This window comes from Nesoenas mayeri (assembly GCF_963082525.1).
Source record: "Nesoenas mayeri genome assembly, chromosome: 3".
Taxonomy (NCBI): domain Eukaryota; kingdom Metazoa; phylum Chordata; class Aves; order Columbiformes; family Columbidae; genus Nesoenas; species Nesoenas mayeri.
The window spans coordinates 110,779,282-110,798,085 of record NC_137544.1 but is presented as its reverse complement, the minus strand read 5'-3'; the positions used below and the strand labels follow the sequence as shown (position 1 = coordinate 110,798,085).

The following is an 18,804-nucleotide window of genomic DNA, read 5'->3' as shown; positions in this document are numbered from 1 at the left end:
CAGGGGCAGTGAGTGAATGCTGCATCCTTGTGTCCAAAACCCCCATTGTTCCAATCTTTTTATCTCACCTATCATTCTGGTGGGAAAAGCTGTGCCTGTTCCACTGGCACAGAGCCCAAGAGGTGCCCAAGGACCCACACTCCAGGGGTTGCACATCTGGGAGGAGGGTTCCTATAGACATCTGGTGCTTGTCACCCACAGAGAGAGGGTGGGGAGAATACCCAAGGATGGAGGGCATGCACAATACTCCAAAAAGTCACAAAATAAGGGGAAATAGTCCCATGGATGAGGGGGAAGAAGTTGCCCAGACAGGGTGCATTGAATGGGCACACAGAGATGCTGCAGGTGCACAGCATGGTGCAGATGCGTGGATATCCATAACGTGTGGTTCCCGTGCCCTGCTGGGGAAGGATAGACACCTCACAGGAACTGGCAAGGGGCCCAGGAGCTCCTGTGGGAGCTGGCACCAGAGGCTGTGGGTGACCGGGCAAGGCCGGGGTCCCAGCAGGTTTCAGTTTCGAGTGCTGCATTTCCATGCACCAAGGTGAGGGCAAGTGCCCTGACTCAATCTACAGACCAGGGGCTGGGCGCTAGAGGAGCGGGTGGGTGGTTCCCAGTGCACGGAGACAGCATGGAGGGGCCCTTGGGCTCCGGGTTCTGCAAGGGCCCCCGGCTGCACGCCCGGAGGGGCCGGCTCTAAGGAGGGGTCCTCAGCTGCATGCATAGGGGCTTGTGGATTTGCAGATCCTCAGCTGCATCCGTGGGCACGGGGATGGATCGCGGTTCCCGTGCCAAGGGGCTGTCTCTGCGGGGTCCCGGCTGCATGCTCGGGTGCTGTCTCTTGCGGGGAGGTCCCGCATGGGGATGGCTTTTTGGGTCTCCGGCTCCACGCACAGGGGCCAAACCGGGGGGAGTTCTGAGCCAGCAGCGCCGCTCACCCATGCGGACGAGGGTGTCGAAGCAGGAGCCGATGTCCAGGGAGCGGCAGGTCCCCCACAGCCTGGCGTGCATGGCGAAGAGCGGTCGGGCGCAGCTCGGAGGAGGCGGCGGCGGCGGCGGTGGAAGAGGCGGAGCGGCAGGGGCGGCCGCGGGCCGGTCTCGAACCACCCGTCGGTGCCGGGCGCTGCCGCCAGCAGCCCCGACGCACACAAGCCCGGGCACACACCGCCTGCTCGCAGCACCGTGTGGGGCGCGGGCGGAGGGAGGTGCCCAGGGGGCGGGTCTGGGAGCTCTGGGGTGGTGGGGCAGTGAGCCGGGGGCCGGGGAAACCGGGCGGGACTCACCTCCCCGCCCCGCCACATGGGGGCGGGGCGCGGCGGGGCGGGGCGGGGCAGCGCAGCGGGCGCATGCGGAGGGAGACGGCCCAGCCGGTGACGGACTGCGCAGGTCTAAGTCCCGCCGCGGGGGAGATGGGCCGGGCGGCGCCCGTTGCGCCTGCGCGATACGGCGGCGCGGCGCCATGTTGCGGGAGTGGGTAGGGGGCAGGCGGTGAGCACCCCGGTGTTGGGTTCCCTCACCCTCTCCTTCATTCTCCCGGCCCGGGCGGCCGCGGCCGATCGGGACCTCCCCCGGCACTATGAGCGGCGGTGGAGGTGGCGGGCGGGTGTGCGACCTGTCCCGGCGCAACCCCCAGGAGGACTTCGAGCTCATCCAGCGCATCGGCAGCGGCACCTACGGCGACGTCTACAAGGTAGACGCAGCCCCGCCGGCCGGGGGACAGGAGGTGGTGTCGTGTCTTCCCCCTCCACGGTGGTGGGTTCCGTTACCAAGCAACGGGCAGCCCCCTCCCCCACCGCGCCGTCCATCTGAGGGGCCTCCGTTGTCAAGCGACGACCCTGCCCCGGCCATGAAGGTCCTCCCGCCGCTGCGGGCAGCGAGGTCGTCTCCCATTCCCCTCTCGAGCGGGGTCTGCCCCGTCGCACCGACCCCGGTCCTGGTGGGGGCGGTGGGCGCCCGGCATGGCCGACCCCGGCTCCCCTCCGGAGGGGCCCGGCCCCTCACGCCTCTCCTGCCGCCGGCTTGGCAGCGTCCCGGCTCGGCCGGCCCATGCGAGGGGGCGACCCCCGGGGGCAGCTGAGGCGTTCGGGCCCTGCTGCCGGCGCGGGGCTGGCGGTGCGAGGCCGCGGCGCTCTCCGGGCTTCCTACGGCTGCAGAGCCGCCCCGGGAGCGGGGTTTGCCGCTTTTGGGGACCGACTTGGGCGTCTGTGTCACGGGTGGGGCCTTGGGGTCGGTTCCCCTCCAGAGCGGGCCAGGAGCGGTGGGGGTGCGGGAAGCGCACTCTTGTTCTCTCATTTCCAGCCCAAATGTCCCTTTAAATTGTGTGCCCGAAGGTGAGCAGGGCTGCTTATTGTGGCTGCTGCTCCCATCGCTGTCTTGGGTGGAAATACCAATGTTTTGTGCTTGGGTCTCTGTCAAACGCAAGGCTGACCAGGCAGAGGGTAGACTTGGGTGTCATTAGGATCAGACTCTTTCACGATCCTGTCGTAACTTCAGAAACAGGAAAAGGAAAGCTAAAGCAAAAGCAGCCTAATGTAAGTTTGGCTTTTTGGGCTTTATAGCATGCTTTGACATTTTTCTCTGCTCTGCAGCGTATGTTGTTATTTGTGTATCTAGCTGAACTCTTGCCTGATGGGACGTGTCAGCCTGTCCCTCAGGTAGGATGACACTGCTCCTGTTCGCTGGGGAGCGGAGTGCAGCGCTTAAGTTTGTCATGTTGCTTCCTGTTGGAAGCATCATTTTAACTGTGTGCTTTCCAAGTGTCTTCTGGTTTCTTTTTGTCATCACAGAGTGGGTGCATGTGTTTAAGAAATCTTGTATTGGTAGGCAGGACTGTAAGGAAACACTTAGAGCCATTCCACAATTTGAGGTGGGCAAAATTGGTGCTGTTGCTGCCTTGAATTCTAAGTGAATGCACTGAGAATGAAATTTTGTTTGGGTTGGGGTGGTTTTGGTTTAATCTCAGCTTGCTTAAATATTATGAAAGTTTCAGAATCTAAATCCTCTTGTTACTGTGCTCTTAGTGTGCTAAATCCCTGCTTTATTAATTAAATGAAAGAGGGTTTTTTGTGGTGTTTTCCTCACCTTGCCATATTTGAGTATTTGTATACTATGCCAGTGTTTTAATTATCGAAGTATACTTACCTTATGCTCTTTTTTTTGTTTTGTTTTGTTTTTGTTTTTTTCTGCAAACTGTTATATTGATGTGCTCAGCTCTTTTTCTTTTGCAGTTTTTAACTGGCATATTAACTCTGTGATATCAGTTGGATTTTTTCAGTGCTCTCTAAATGATTTTGGTGTATGTGAACTAGCCAAGCCATCTGTGTCTATGGTTTAATTTTAAAGATGTTATCTCCAACCATAGAGTGAATATTTACATTTGCAATACCACCGTGCATCTGAAACCTGTTAAGTTTCATTGGATTTGTCAAGGTTTTCTCCATAGTTATCTTACTTATGTTGCAGTATCTTTCAGTTTGGTGCTCTGTGAGTGGCCAGTGTTTGGCCATGCCTAAGACTTTTTTATTTTTTTGAGGCACAGGAAGTTCCCTTCTTCCTCAGAGTGGATTTGTGATAGAAGATGATACATCAGGAACAGGTTACATTAGGCTGGTATTATAATTCTGTCTTCTAGATGAGAGGTAAGTGCTTTCTGATTAGGTTGTGGACAAGGTAGGGAAAATGAGACCTGCTTTTGTCCTGGATGGATTATTGTCTGTTTCATTTTGAGGAAAGGTCTTGTCCAAGGTGCCTTTAAAGTGGCATATTTTAAATTTTTGAGGGGTTTCATGAAGCCTCTTTCATTTGCTTCATCTGTAGGTGAACTTTGTGGTTGATGAAATAATTGTGTGAAGTTGAGATTCGTCATGTGATGATGGTGCTCGTCAGCGGTGGGATTTTAGCAGAGTGGATGCAAGCACTGGATGTACTTGGGCAGCTTCAAACTGTTCTTTGTAAATCGTGATTTCCCCCCATTAGCAGGGAGAGACACGTAGGGAGGTATTTCTGCTGTTAGTAGGTAGGGATTATTACCTTAATAAGATGACAATCTTGTTATGTTGACATTCTTGCTAACTGCTGACCTTTCTGTAACCTGCTTTCCTGGCAAAGTGTTGAGGAGCTGAAAGCCAAGCAGACAGGCATTTACTTCCTTGCTCCATTTCTGTTGAACTGAGCTACAACAGGGCATGGTTAAATGTATGATTTATTTTTAAAAAATAGTTATATTAAAAAAAAAAAAGCAGAATGTCTACTCTGAAGATTTTTGAATTTGAAGTAGGAGCCCGTAGTGTGGACTGACGTGCAGAGACACAACAGGAATGAGAATATGGGTCAGTTTGATGTAGTCCTGCTGCTATGAGTCCTGCTATTTAGCTGGTATCTGGAAATGTGCTAGTGCACCACAAATATGGATTTTTTGCTTGAACCAATATTTTAATTATCTGCCCTCCCACACAAGTTCAGCTTTCAAAGAGGCCTTGGAGAAGAGGATAATAACAGCAGGAAAGGTAATGGGTAACTAACTTGTTCATGCCCTTAGCTATCTATCAAACATTCACAATCAACAATAAAGTGTCTCTTCTCACTGACACCAGTGCAAATTCACTATAGGAGATGAAGCTTCATCTGCTCCAAGGCCAAGACCTGCCCAACCAACCTACAGGCCTTCTATGATGGAGTGACTACATCAGTGGACAAGGGAACAGCTATGGGTCTTGTCTGTCTGGACTTCTGTAAAGTCTTTGACATGGTCCCTGACAACATCCTTCTCTCTGAGTTGGAGAGAGATGGATTTGATGGGTAGACTGTTCGTTGGATGAGGAATTGACTGGATGTCCACATCCAGAGGGTAGTGGTCAGTGGCTCAATATCTAGATGGACACCAGTGACAAGTGGTGTCCCTCAGGGCTCCATACTGGGACCAGTACTATATAATATGCTCATCAATGACATAGTGGGATCAAGTGCACCCTTAGCAAGTTTGCAGAAGACATCCAGCTGAGTGGTGCTGTTGACATGTCTGAGTGATGGGATGCCGTCCAGAGGGACCTGTACAAACTTGAGAAGTGGAGCCATGGAAACCCCATGAGGTTCAACAAGGCCAAGTGCAAGGTCCTGCACCTGGGTCAGGGCAGCCCCTAGTATCAATTCAGGTTGGGGGATCAAGGGATTGAGAGCAGCCCTGCAGAGAAGGACTTGGGGGTACTGGTGGATGAAAGATTGGACATGAGCCAGCAATGTGCACTTACAGCCCAGACCGCAAATCATATCTTGGACTGCATCAAAAGGAGCGTGGCCAGGAGGTCGAGGGAGGTGATTCTGCCCCTCTGCTCTGGTGAGACCCCACCTGGAGTCCCATGTCCAGCTCTGGAGTCCTCAGTACAGGAAAGACGTGGACCTGTTAGAGAGGGTACAGAGGAGGCCACCAAAAAGATCAGATGGCTGGAACAGCTCTGCTGTGAGGACAGGCTGAGAGAGTTGGGGTTGTTGAGCCTGGAGAAGAGAAGGCTCAAGTGAGACCTTATTGTGGCCTTTCAGTACTTAAAAGGGGCCTATAGGAAAGATGAGGACAGACCTTTTAGCAGAGCCTATTGTGACAGGACAAGGGTTAGTGGTTTTAAACTGAAAGAGGGAAGATAGAGACTAGATACAAGGAAGACATTTTTTCCAGTGGGGATGGTGAAACAGTGGCCCAGGTAGCGAGGTAGTAGATGCGCCATCCATGGGGACATTCAAGGCCAGGCTGGATGGGGCTCTGAGCAACCTAATCTAGGTGAAGGAGTCCCTGCTCATTGCAGGGGCGTTGGACCTTGAAAATTCCCTTCCAACCATTCTGTGATCTGGATTGCTTAGTTCTTCATGTATCCCAGGGGCATAAACACTGGATTTAAGACTGTTTCCAGTGAGAATCTGAGAGAGAGATGATGATTGAGGTTTTTGTGGGTTGGGTTGTTTGTTTGTTTTAAATTTTAGTGAAATTATATTGCCACACTAGATGGCTAAAATGTTAGTATTACAAAGTTCTTGTTAGAAGTTTACACTTCTGGACAAGGAAGCAGATTTTCTCCTTTCAAAACTGCTGAAGTTAATGGTGAAACTGAGTTACTACTTTGTCTGATAGTTGATGTGTCTGTAACAAAATACAGACAGATGATCTGCTAGTAATGCTGTTGTGGAGTTGAGTATTCTTGAGTGTTGCATATCACATTTTCATTTGTATGGTTTTGTTTTCTCTGTCTCAGTAAACTTGTCAAGTAATTTAGCTTCATTTAAAGTCTAGTTTAGAGACTGACAGCAAAATTGCTTTTTTGATTGCAGTTACATGTCAGGAAAATTCTTGAAATTTGCCTTCTGTTTCTGTCAAATATTCTTGTTCAAAATGACACTTGCTAGAGAGGGTAAAAACTATAATAGTTTTACTGTTGTACAAGTAATTTCTGTCTTTTGTATTTCAGTGTTTCACTGTAGTGAAAAATATAATTGTGTAGTGTGGCCAGCAAAGTATAAAAGTGGAGTTATGTTTTTTTGATTGTGGAAGAGAGACAGTGTCCTGTCCTGCTTAGTTTCAGGAAATATTCCTACAGTTAAATGGGGTGGCTGATTAACTTAGTTTGCTCTATGTTTACTTCATGTCTCATTTAGAACGGCTTCTCCGTGTCTTGGTATGAAATTGCAATTCTAATCGTCCCTGTTCCTAGGTCATCTGTAATTTATGCCATTTTGGGAGGCTTTGGGTTACAAGTGCTGCATGTGGTATTCTGACAGAGACAATATTAATAACAATAATAATAATACAGTTATTTTCCTGCTTGCCCCTGTCCTAATACCTTTGGGTTTGGTAGTAACTACACATAGATTTTAAGTGTATTCTGAGGCAATTGTAGGTCCATTTATTTTGTTTATACAATTAATTTATATCACAGTATATCTTGGAAAAAAATAATTGGTTTAGGTTGGTAAAGGTTGAACTTCATTTGTCATCTTGACAGGTCATGCATCTAGTGTGAGTGAAGCCTTCCACAGATTTTCAGCATCTTACTGAAAGAAAGGCCCTTGTTTTACTTTTCCCTTTACTGAATTTCAGATAATTGTGATAATTTGTGAGATTATTGTTCTTGCAGAGGTATCTGTTATACCATCTCTGCCTTATTTCAGTTGTTGATGTCATTTATTGCTTCAGCAAGTTCACAAATGAAGATACAGAACTCTGTAGGGTGCACTTTGCTCGAGGTCTCATTTTAAAAAAGAAAAAGCCTTATTTTCTGCCCCTCAGCCCTTTGGCATGGGTGTTGGGTTTGATGAGGGAAGTCATGTATCGACCAGCTCAACTGTTTCATGTTGAAACTCTCAGATTCTGTGGGTGTCTCTGGGGAACACTTAATGACTGTTGCTGCTTTCTGCCATCAACTGTGTTTCAAAGTCTCTGGTTTCTGGTAGCACTCCGGGAAGAGAATGTGTCCAGAACAGATGAACCTGAGGAGTCTCCCATTTTGCAGTTATATGCACAAATCTCTCTGCGTGTGTGCCCTTGCTCCTTCCTCCTGGGGTGGTCTAGTAAGGCATCAATTCTTCTACAGCTTTGCTGCTCCTCAAGTAATTGAAAACTGGCCTTTCAGTCGTGTGCTTTTTGACAGGCATTTTAGTCTTCCTTCTTGATTGACCTTACAGCTGTTGAAGCTCCTTTTGGTGTTGTTAGGAATAAATGTCTATGTTTTGAAGTCTCTATTTCAGCTTGAATTGCCTTTTGAAGCTTGTCAGGCAGGCAGAGAGGAGTAGATGTTCTGCCATCCTGTATTTACTGCACTAAGTACCGCAGGACTTACTTTCTGTGACTGTGGTTTCTTTAACTATGAATCCATGCCTTGCGTAGGGATTTTTGCCTTCATTTCAGATCCTTTTTGTTTAATATCACCTTTATCAGAGCATTGCTTTCTAAAATTGTAGCTGTTGTTTGGTAGCACACGTCCTACCAAAATGTGGAACCTAATTATTTTCAGCATAATTCTTAGTAATTCAGTTCCTGTTAATTATAGCTGTGACTTTGTAGGATGGGCTGAAGTGATAAACCAGCTAGCTGTTGCCCAAGAGGGGTGATTCCCTACCCTGCTTCTGGCTGTCTTGCTGCTTACGTTGAGTTAGCTCTGGTGCTCAGACCAATGCCTGAGCCAGAACAGTTGCTAACCTGGCAGTAAATGAACCATAAAAGAGAGGTGGGTGAGTTTCTGCTGGCTTGGAAACTTAAATCAGCTCCTGGGGCAGTTATGTGGTTTTGGGAAAGTCTGGAGGGCTGGAAGTGAGGGGCCTGGGAAGCTGTTTGGGTGCATTTTTCCTGAAGAGAAAAGCTAATCCAGGTCAGGAAACGTGTCTGTGTGCTGGGACCAGTTATCCTGTGAAGTAGAGACTTGCTTAGGGATTGCCTGTCTGCATTTTGTTCAACCATTCGCGTAGGAAGAAGTCAAAACCAAAGGTGCCCTGTTGTTACCGTCTTCGACTTTGCTTTTTGGCTTGGTTTATGTTGCAGCATAATACAGTTTATATTACCAGCTTCCATTTGAAGGACAAATATAAACTAGGAAAGATGTTTACCTCCTTGGACCCTGGATTTTGTGTTTATACTGGTTCAGCTGCACAGACCTCTCCTGAATCTGCTGGTGTGGCATATCTTTAGGGCAGTGTTACACACTAGCCTTCCTTCTCCTTTTCTTTCCCATCCTTTTCAGACACACACCATGCAGATTTCTTGCTCAGCTGGGATTTCCTACTAAAGCCCATCCATGTACTGCCCTACCATTGCTCTTTCCTTCTCTATTTCAGAGTAATAAGATCTTTCCAATCATGAGGGTTTTTTGGTTAATAAATTTTTGTATAATGTGATAATAACAAAATCTGAATTTTCCCAGCTCTTGTTTCTGGTGGGTAGCAGTTTTTTATGTAGCATTTTGTTCTGATGTCCTATTGTTGTCACAGAGACACTAGTAATTATTTCCCTTTTGATTAGGTAGTGCTTCTCCAGTTTGACATAGCAGTTGGTGTTGGTGGTTTTTTTTAAGCTCCTTCCCAGATATGTCAATCTGTGTAATTCTTTTAGCCACTGGTAAAATGGTTTTCCATGGCAAATGTTGTATAAATGCTGTATGTGTTCAGTAAAGTGACTGTGTATAGATGCATGCATTGTAGGCCAATCTTTGCTTCTGGAAAACCTGTGTAATGCTTTCCCATTGACACAGTGAAATCTGCATGAGAAGGAATAAGTTGCTGGCTCCTGCTCATGGAAACAGAGATGGGAGGTAAAAGTCTTGGCTTTTGCTGTTAACCTCATCATCTGCAAGGCTGGGAGAGAGAGCACTTACAGGGCACGTGGAAACAAAAAAAAGAATGTGTGTTTTTTTTCTGTGAGCCTCGTTGAAATTTTTGGTTGCATTTGCCGATTTGAAAATAGGGCCAAGAGGCATGCAGTGAGATAAACCTCTTGTGGGAGGCTGGGCCACAGTCACATGTCCTGCGGGTACAGCGCCAGGTGCTCCCTGGGCCCTGCTTGTCTGCACTGACATCTGTGTGCCTTACAGCTGCTTGGCTGTCTATTGCAGGGGTTGGCTTGTTTATGGATTTTAATACAGAAGGATGGTGTAGTTGAGGATGGTTAGGATAAGTTAAGGATAGTTAAGTTAATGGTGTAATTTAGGACTGTTGTATGGCAGTGCAAGGTTTCTTGAGCATAATTAAAGCTAGCTTCTTATCTCACTACGAATTAGTGTTGGGATGTGGTGGTGTTTGGTTGTGTATTTTGGTTTCTGTGTCTGGTGTTGTGTTGGTTTTGGTTTTGTTGTTGGTGTTTTTTTGTAATTTTTGTTTGTTGTTTGTTTGTTTTTATGACTTGCTTTGTTAAAAGATGAATCCAGGCGAGAACTTTTGTTGGAAGAGTGCTTCCTACAAATTTGTGCTAGAGAGGAGCATGCTAGAGAATTCTTACTGTTTGGTTCTTACTGTTTGGTTCACTGTCATTAAGCCCAGATGTGGATTATTTAAAATAAGTGTTTTGGATCTAACAGTACTCAGAGATGCTTATCTAATGAAAACATATGCTGTAAGCCCCAAAAATAAATGCATGGTGTATTTGGAAAAAAAAATCTAACCTTGCATGAAACATAAGTACAGGCTGCCCATGGAGGTTGTGGAGTCTCCTTCTCTGGAGACATTCAAAACCCGTCTGGACACATTCCTGTGTAGCCTCATCGGAGTGTTCCTGCTCTGACGGGGCGGGGGGCAGGATTGGACTGGATGATGTTTTGAGGTCCCTTCCAATCCCTAACATTCTATGATTCTGTGAAGATGTTTTAATTTATTGGCTCCTCCTGAGGTTGTTTTTGCCTTTTTTTTTTTTTTTTTTAAGTGGTTTCACTGTTGTAGACCCTTGTGTATCTCAGTTGCTCATTGTATTGTCAGAGAGTGGTGAGTGGAGAATGCAGGGCTAATTGCTGTGTTCTGCTCTCTAATTTTTTTTCTTTTTTTTTTTCTTAGGCAAGAAACGTCAACACGGGTGAGCTAGCAGCAATTAAAGTAATAAAACTAGAACCAGGTAAGTGTTTCTTTACTGAAATAGGCTGCAGAAACTAAATATTTTCATGCTTAATATACAATTACACAAAATCAGTTGAGTCCAGTTATTGAAGGAAGGGATAATTGTTGACTTTTAGTGTAGGACAAAATATGCTTTAAAAAAAATAACAAGCATGACAAACAAGATGTGAGAGGAAAACATGTAACTGGAGAAGAGTTAAAGGAAAGCTGATTAAAATTTAAGTGAAAGTTATGGTTTTTTGTCTTAAGTACTGTGTTTTCAACCCGTGTTATACAAAAAACTGTATAGAACAAAAATGAGGAAGCCAGCAAGGCAGAAAACAACTCAACCTGGTAGAAGTGTAGAGGGAGAAATAAAAAGAACCAATGGTGTAATAATAGATTAGCATTAGTATCCAGGAAATTAGTACATTTCCTGAAATTCTGTTGGAGACTCTGATTAAGACATTGTTGTATGCTAGATTTATGCTGTGATTTCATGAAGTACATATGCCCTACAGATCAGTTATCAGTCTGCAAATGCTATTCTCTTAATCTGGCTAGACTTGTTGGACAAGAGTACAGTAATCTGGGAGGCAAAATTTCCAGACTTTTTGTTTAATTTTTAACTGTTGATGTTCCATTTCTGGATTTAATGTTGGGGGGAATATTTTAAGTACTACCTGGTTTGATCCTTAAGGTCTATGTGGGTTTCTTCCATTTTTTTCTCTTAAAATTATGGAAGTGATTAGAAATTTTGTGTTTATATAATGCATGCACATTTAAAATTCAAGACAGGACAGTATGTTACTATGTAGTTACAGAAGTGTCTGTTCATCGCACTTGTTTCATTCACACTGAAAGTTGTTGTCTCAGATTATCTTGTCCAGTTCTGCTGTTTTGGCTTTTTCTGTCAGTTCCCATTGCTGGAGCACTTGGCTGTGCATGATGGGGATCACCAGTCTAGCCAAGACGAGCAGCCGTGCTGTGTCTCCCTATGCAGCTGTAAAGATAAAACAGCAAAGGAGACTTGTGCAGTGGGGCAAGAACCATAGGATTCAGCAGACTCAGATGATATCAGCCTTTAAAATAGGTAGTCTTTTAGTAGGACTCGGAGAATCGTGCTATGTGCGTTTTCTGAGCTGTGGACAGAGCCTGGGGGTTCGCTGCCCTCACAATGTTCTGATGGGTGAACAACTGGCATCTCGCAGCTGGCAGCCTTTGGATACCTGATTGGTGCATGAAGAATGTACTTTAGCTCTCTGTTTGCTCAGCGAGCTCAGTTTCTCTGTGCAATTGTTGCTTCCAGTTGCGGTAGAGGCTTCACTCAGAATTTCAGACCAACAGTGTCCACATCTCAGGACCATGGCACTGACTTTCTTTGCAAGTTTTGCAGATTAGGGGAAAGTGTGCAGACCGAGGGTTAATAATGTTTGGACGCTTACTCTAAAGCTTATGCTGTTATACTTTAACACCTGTCTGTATGTGAAAATAATTTTTTGCTTGCTCTTCAGCGTTTGCGTGTTTAAAGGTCTAGCCAGGATATGGAAAGCCATCAGCAACATACCATGGATAGCAGACAGTCTGTTGTGATGTTAATTTGCAGCTTGTGGTTTGAAGTTTGCTTTCAGTTAAATAAAGTACACATGAATATTGGATTTCTGGTTTGAAAAGTACCAAATGATTAGGTCACCAATACGTCGATGTATTAGGAGAAACGTAAAACATATTTTTTATAGGTAATAGCTTGGCCAGTTCTATTGGAATTTGTTGTGTTACATTTCAAATTTATTAACAGCCATATTTGAGAAGTGATGTGGGGTTGCAACAATTGATAAATACAAGCTTAGTGTCTATATTAAACTTTTTAGACAATAGCTTTGGCTTCTGGTTTAAAAGCTCTGGAAGAAGTGTGCTACGGCAGTACAATGAAAGGAGAATTTTGACGTACTTTGAATTTTCCTGGTTTTTCAACTTACTTATAGAGTCTCTTAACCAGTTAACTTCATGAATACTTATTTTAGGCCTTCAGGCATCTCTTACCTATAAAGTCCTTGAAGTTAGTAAGAATGAGGTTTTTTGTGAACTCTGTATCTCTAGTAAACAAACTTCAAAAGAGCTTCTTTAGAAATAACCTACCAGACTATCTATAATTTGCCCTTCTGACTTAAGAAATTTCAGAGGAGCCCCAGTGTAAGATACTGAACTGCAAAAGAGCATTTGACATGTATTTCTTAAAAAAAAAAAAAAAAAAAAAGAAAATTAAAAGGCTGTTGAGTATCTGTTACCAACATTCTCTTACATATTTATGTCTTTCTTGCCTTCCCTCTTTAACTTACCTACAAAATTCCTGCACAACGCCTCAAACCAAAAATGTCTCTATTTGGTTTTCATTTTTTTGTGTGGGGTGTTTTGTTTTTTTCAATGTTCCCATTTGGTAAGAACCTTTTCTAGAAAGAGAGGGACAATTGATGTACCAAAAAGTAAGACTCAGAGAGGTGCCTCATCTGTGTCAGTGTTTTATCTGGATGTAAGTTTTGCACAATCCATAAATTTATGTGCTTACAGAGTTTACTGAAAAGTTGCAGCATCAGTGTACTATTGAATTTTTTTTTTTTCTCAAGAAAATGATCAAATGGGTGTTGGACATGTGGCCAAAAATAGCAAAGTTTTGTCATGTTTTTAAGAACCTGGACTATTGGCAGGGCATATGCAGGTGGACAGAGCAGAATCTTGCTGAAAATAGACTTTAGAAAGAGCTATGACCAATATCATAATAGTTATCAGCAGATGTGAGGTCCATCTGGTCCAGAATGAAACTTCTTAAGGATATAGTTACTTATTGCTAAATCCTGCTAATAAATACTGATTTACAGCTGTTTTATATGTCTTTGAAACTGGCAGATAATTAGCTTAATTACTCAAAATGTTTATTTTATAAACATGTACTGAAATTCTAGTTGAGATCCAAGTATTAGCCAGGCCAGTGAAAATATTCATTCCTCTGCTTTTCAGGAGAAGATTTTGCTGTTGTGCAGCAGGAAATCATTATGATGAAAGACTGTAAACATCCAAACATTGTTGCTTATTTTGGCAGCTATCTCAGGTACAGTTTGTTTCTTTTACTCACTTAAAAATACCTCTCTATACCCTTGAAGAGAACAGGTATATAAGGTGACTTAGACAAAACATAATTTACCAAATAAGTGTAATCCACTAATATATATTTTTTTTCACATTTACCTTAAAATCTGTTCTGTTTACTACAGTGTCTCTCTCTAAATAATGTTTCTTCTAGCAAAATGTCTCAGTGAACATGTAGTCATGTTTCCTTGGAACTAAGTTGTCCTTTAAAAGCTTTGAATTTAATACGTAAGTGGAAAATGAAGAAGTATGACAAGAATGAAGCAAGTGTATGTGTATGTAGTATCTCTTAAATCTGTTTCAGGAAAATGTCTCTTAAATTTGCAAAACTTTGGGAAGTATAAATATTGCATAATACAGATAGAGTTCTCAGAAATGTTCTGATTTAACTGGTGTTGGCATGTAAATTTGTCTGAGAACTCAAAATTTAATGTTATGAGGAAATAAGGAGGAAAAATGTTGTTGTTTTTTTTCTTTCTTAAGAGTGGTAGTGCTATGTTAAACTTTAAGGACAATTTCATACTGAAGTACCTGAGAGTGTAAACCGTGCAGCCTTTAAAAAGCCTGCTGGTGATCTGTGGTTTGGGTTTGCTTTGAAATCTGAAAAATGATCAATATTTTAGCACATTTAATCTTTGCTTTTCATTGTTTAGGACACTTAATGAGTATATGTAAATTATTCTGTCTGATTATTTTTTTCTGTAATTCCTTTCGTAAGGTATTAAGCTTGCTTTTTACAGGTAAACTCATACTCCTCACAAAGTCTCAGTCTTGAGAAAATTGATGGCAAGTTTCTAACAAATTTTGCTATTATTCTTTTTAATACATTGTCACAGAGGCACCCTGAAGTTAGTTTAGGCAGACAACAAGGTCCAAAACAAACTTTTATTCTGGTCAAAAAGGTACAGCAAGTTAACTGGTAAAGAACCATCTTTGAAGCAGGAATATGTGACAGAATGCGGTTCTTATATTTGGAGTGCATCTTTTTCTTTTAAAAATCCTTTTAAATTTGACCAAGTTGTCTTCTGTGATACTGCATTTCTTTCATTCTAGATCAGCTAGAGCTTTGGAAATCCTGTTTTTGGAAATACTGTTTCTCTTCTAGCCAGCAGTGTCTGGTTTGGTGCACATCAGCAGTACTACAGAAGAGCTAACGTGCTCCCTGGCTTGCTTGGCCATTGTTGAACATTCCTTGTCTTGCTCTGGGTGAGCTGGGGCAGGATGTTGAAATGGCAAATGTGGGCTGCTTTCAGGTGCTCCTAGCGACCTTGACGCTGAATGTCTGCATAATTGGAGCAAACTGAAATTAAATGAGTTGAGTGTACCAGAACTTGGAGGTAGTGCTGTGGGAGAGATGAAGTCCTGGCAATAAATGCTAGAGAAGAAGAGGTCTCATGCAGAAGCTCAGCTGACTAATGCTGTCCTGAGGAGTTTCTTCTCCCTGCCTCTTTTATTCAGCGTCCTGAATAGCTCTTGATGCTTGATGAAGCCATGTTTTACCACTGGCGGGGGTTCATTGTATCTTTCCGAGTATGAGTACCTTGTTAGCTTTTGTCTGATGAGTGAAAGTATTGCATGAAAGTCAGTAGAATCTGTGTTTTGAATTATGTTTGCTTTATAGCAATTTCAAAGGCCTGGAGTGGAAAAGCTAGTCACAGTAGTATTTCACAGACATTGTTTAGCATGGAGCATGAAGGAAGACTTCAAGAGCAAATATATTTTAAGAATAAGATTAAGTGGAAATGCACTGAGAGTATGAGAATGAAGAGGAAAGCAAGTGGTTGACTAATCCCATCAGACAAACACCATCTGCATGCTGCACTGAGCAAGGCAGGAGTGTGTGACTGTGTGCTGCTTGCATTATTGTGGATACATGTGCAGGAGGGTATCAAAGCCTGAAGATTAAATCAACAAGCCACGCTGTTCTGGCATCCCATGTCTTGAACGGTGCTTGGTAGCCTGAATGCTTTTTTAACACCATGCTGATCTGTAAGTGGCATTATGCACAAGTATGTGTGTGTGTGTGTGTGTGTGTGTGTACATGTATGGGCTTGGTTCTCCAAACCAAGAGTGTCTGCACTTTGTTTTTGAATGTTTAAGGTTAATTTGAAGGTTAACCTAAATTGTGCATTATTTCTACTCTGTATAGTACTGGCAAGCCCTTTCTGGTGCATGAACAGTCCATTCTTAACAGTGCTGCATACCTCAAAGTCATGTTAAAATTTTTTTGAGAATTTGTGGAGTTACTAGTCTGACAGGAGCTTACAGATTTTTCTGGTGGTAAAGTTGGCAAGGGATCTTGTGATCTCCTAAAAGGCAGTATTTGGAAGCTCCATGTTATGGTGACTAAGCTGCTTAAATAGATGTTGCATATTCTGAAAGTTGTGTGGCAGGAACCACATAGTGTCCTACCCTCCTTTTGCACCTTCTTAATCTTCCTCCCAACCTCAAAGCCTGCCTTTGTTTGGGAAGAGAGCACCTTTTTGTATGTTGAGGTGTCCTTGCCTGCATGCAGTTACTTTGTACCTGTCTGCAGTATTGGGAAGGAGGCTGTGCTGATGTTTTTCTTGGTGTGTGACATTGTCTGGTGTGCTCCACAAACCTTTTCAGAAGACAGATTTAGAAGAAAGAAGTAATTGCAGAATGGCAGAGGGGAGGGCTGGGTCTCTGCTGTGCTGTTGTAGTTATCCCAAGCTGTTTCTCTAGCATATGAACTTGTGACCAGAATGTGATGGTTCCAGTTGTATTTGTTTCTGGAGGTGAGATGATTTGTGTTGTAGAAGTGCTGATAAATATATGCAGTTGTCTTACCAGCTGCTGCTTTGAACTAGTCATAGTAGGAAGAGATTGTTCAGTATAACTAATAAAAAGCTGTTTCTGATGAGTTTTTAAGATTTCATGTGGAAACACTGAACAAATCTAGTGTTGCATTCAACATTCTTGAAATGTTGTAGAGTGAAATGGTGCCTCTTCTCATGACACGCTGTATTAAGGCTGAGGATGCTTTTTCTTTAAAAAACAAAGTTTTCCTCTTGTCTCAGGGTATCAAAATACACCTTTGTAGACCCAGAATTAAATTTTGGCATATATATTATATAATCTGCCACTCTGTTGTGCTCTTGCTTGGTCCCCTCCCCTCTCTTTGGTGTAGGGCTTCTCTTTTGTCTGGGCAATTGAATAGCTGTCTTTGAGGCCTCTCATTGTCCGACCTTTTGTTTTCTGTAGTGTCTTTCAGTGCTAAGAACAGTAAGAAAAATACCATTAACCTAAATTTGGCACTTATCAGCATATTGTTCCCCGTGCTTTTCTTCTATTTACCTATGGATTTTTCAGAGAGTCACATTTCTGCCTTGCTGTTACCCTAGGTGTTAAGTTGCAGACACTAAATGGTTCTGTTGATCCTGGCTCTTTTGTTTGCTGTACTTGCCATATGCTCTGCAGACACACACAACTGTGTACCCTGTTCCTGTTGATGACATGGATCTTCACTTAGCTCAGAGCACTTCGGCACAGTAATAAAAGACTAGATAGTAAATTAGAAATGGAATCTCCTCTTCTGATCCTCTTTTGTTTTGTTTTGGTTTTTTTTTTCCTTTTTTTTGTGGTATTTTTCCACACTAGGAAGTTAATGCCCTATAGGGAAAGGTGTGAGGGGTTTTTTTTGTTTTTGTTTTTTTTTTACAGCACTTATCTACTTCATGTCTCTTTGCAGGTGCTCTGCTGCTGTCCAAAGGCTGCTGGGGTTGTCCTGGCTTTTTCCCACTTCCACACTGCTGCCACTGTTGGCATCAAATGGGATGCAGCCACATGGGAAAGAGTGGCTTTCCTGAGCCCGGTGCCCCCAAAAGTGTCTCTGTCTGAGTCCTGCATCATTGTGGGGAATAAACAAGGCACTTGCAGATATCTGTCTCCTCAGTGTTTCTTTCTCACTCATGTTCCCCTGCTGCCATTGCTAATTCTGGTTTCTTTCACTGGCAGTCACGTTGTTTCTGTGTCTGACTTTCAATGGAAAGCCTTCACATTATTTCAAGCAATGCTTTAATTAACCCCTAGGAATGTATGGAGTTGACAGCCAGGGACTCCTGGTGCTTTAAGCCTCTGTAATGCCTCAACGATACCTTTCCTAGCACTAGAGGAAGCAGCTAGGGCGTAGCTTTGAGGACCATGTGGATTATGGACATTAAAAGGGAGGAGATCCAAGAAAGAAGTTCTTCCTTGGAAGAGTAGCTATTCTAGCTTTTATCTGCTGGTGAGAAATACTTGCAATTTTTGGCTTGGGGGATGACCTCAGCACTTACACTGTTGCCTTGCAAAACATGTCCACGAATGTTGGCATTGCACACAGGAGTGACTCAGCTATTCTTTCTGATAGGGACTTATGAATGCAAGAAACCCAAGACCAAGGGTCATGGGCGAACTGGAGAACAATCATCCATCTTTCCTTTGGTTGTTCTGTGTTCCAGTCTACCATAAGGTGGTCGTATGTGATTTTTCTTTCCTGCGTGTTTTGAGGCCCAGGAATGACCAGGGCAGTCGCAGATTTTCTGGTCTCCGCAATGCCTTTCTGTGGCCTCACGTGGTACATCTCTCTTACCAGTGAAGATTACTAAGCGAAAACAGAGTTTAGTGTCCGTAATGGAAGATACCTTTGAATCCTTCAGTCCACTGTCTATTCTGGGAAAGCACCTTTTATGAAGTGAGTCAAACTGAATTGATTCCTGTAGTAAGAGACATGTAAAGAACTTCCCTCTGACCCCTGGCACAAAAAATATCCATAGGTATTTTTGAGGGAAAAGGCTTATTTGAGAAGGTGCTGACCCACAGCATGGACTCCACTCTGCCTATCTTTCACTTAAGCACTAGAGCTTCACTGCATTTTTTGTGAAAGAAATTGAGTTGAGAGATATCCCTAGGGCTTTTGCTTTGAGGATTTGTGTGTGTGTTAATTCCTCTGCTCTGAAAAAAAAGTGGATAAGAAGTGGAAATGAGGAAGAAATAAAAACCTACATCTGTTTTCTCTCTACTCTCAGTAAAAGTATATTTCATTTTTTCTACTTCTCTCTATTTTCTCTACTTTTAGTAGAAGTATTTTTTCATTTTCATAGT

General features: G+C 43.6%; 1 protein-coding gene across 7 annotated transcripts in view; it reads left to right on the top strand.

The window, feature by feature from the left end:
• The first annotated feature begins 1,358 nt into the window (after nt 1–1,358).
• MAP4K3 (mitogen-activated protein kinase kinase kinase kinase 3) overlaps nt 1,359–18,804 on the top strand; it is an 84,256-nt gene continuing 66,810 nt past the window's right edge. For 5 of the 7 annotated variants that reach the window (XM_080341069.1, XM_080341066.1, XM_080341067.1 and 2 more), the window contains exons 1-3: nt 1,359–1,690; nt 10,516–10,573; nt 13,570–13,660. In XM_080341069.1, coding sequence (XP_080197195.1) covers nt 1,577–1,690; nt 10,516–10,573; nt 13,570–13,660 — 263 coding nt within the window. In that variant the 5' untranslated portion in view covers nt 1,359–1,576. Of the gene's footprint in view, nt 1,691–3,532; nt 3,639–10,515; nt 10,574–13,569; nt 13,661–18,804 lie in introns of all 7 variants that reach the window. The other 2 variants (XM_080341070.1, XM_080341071.1) reach the window with 2 other exon arrangements.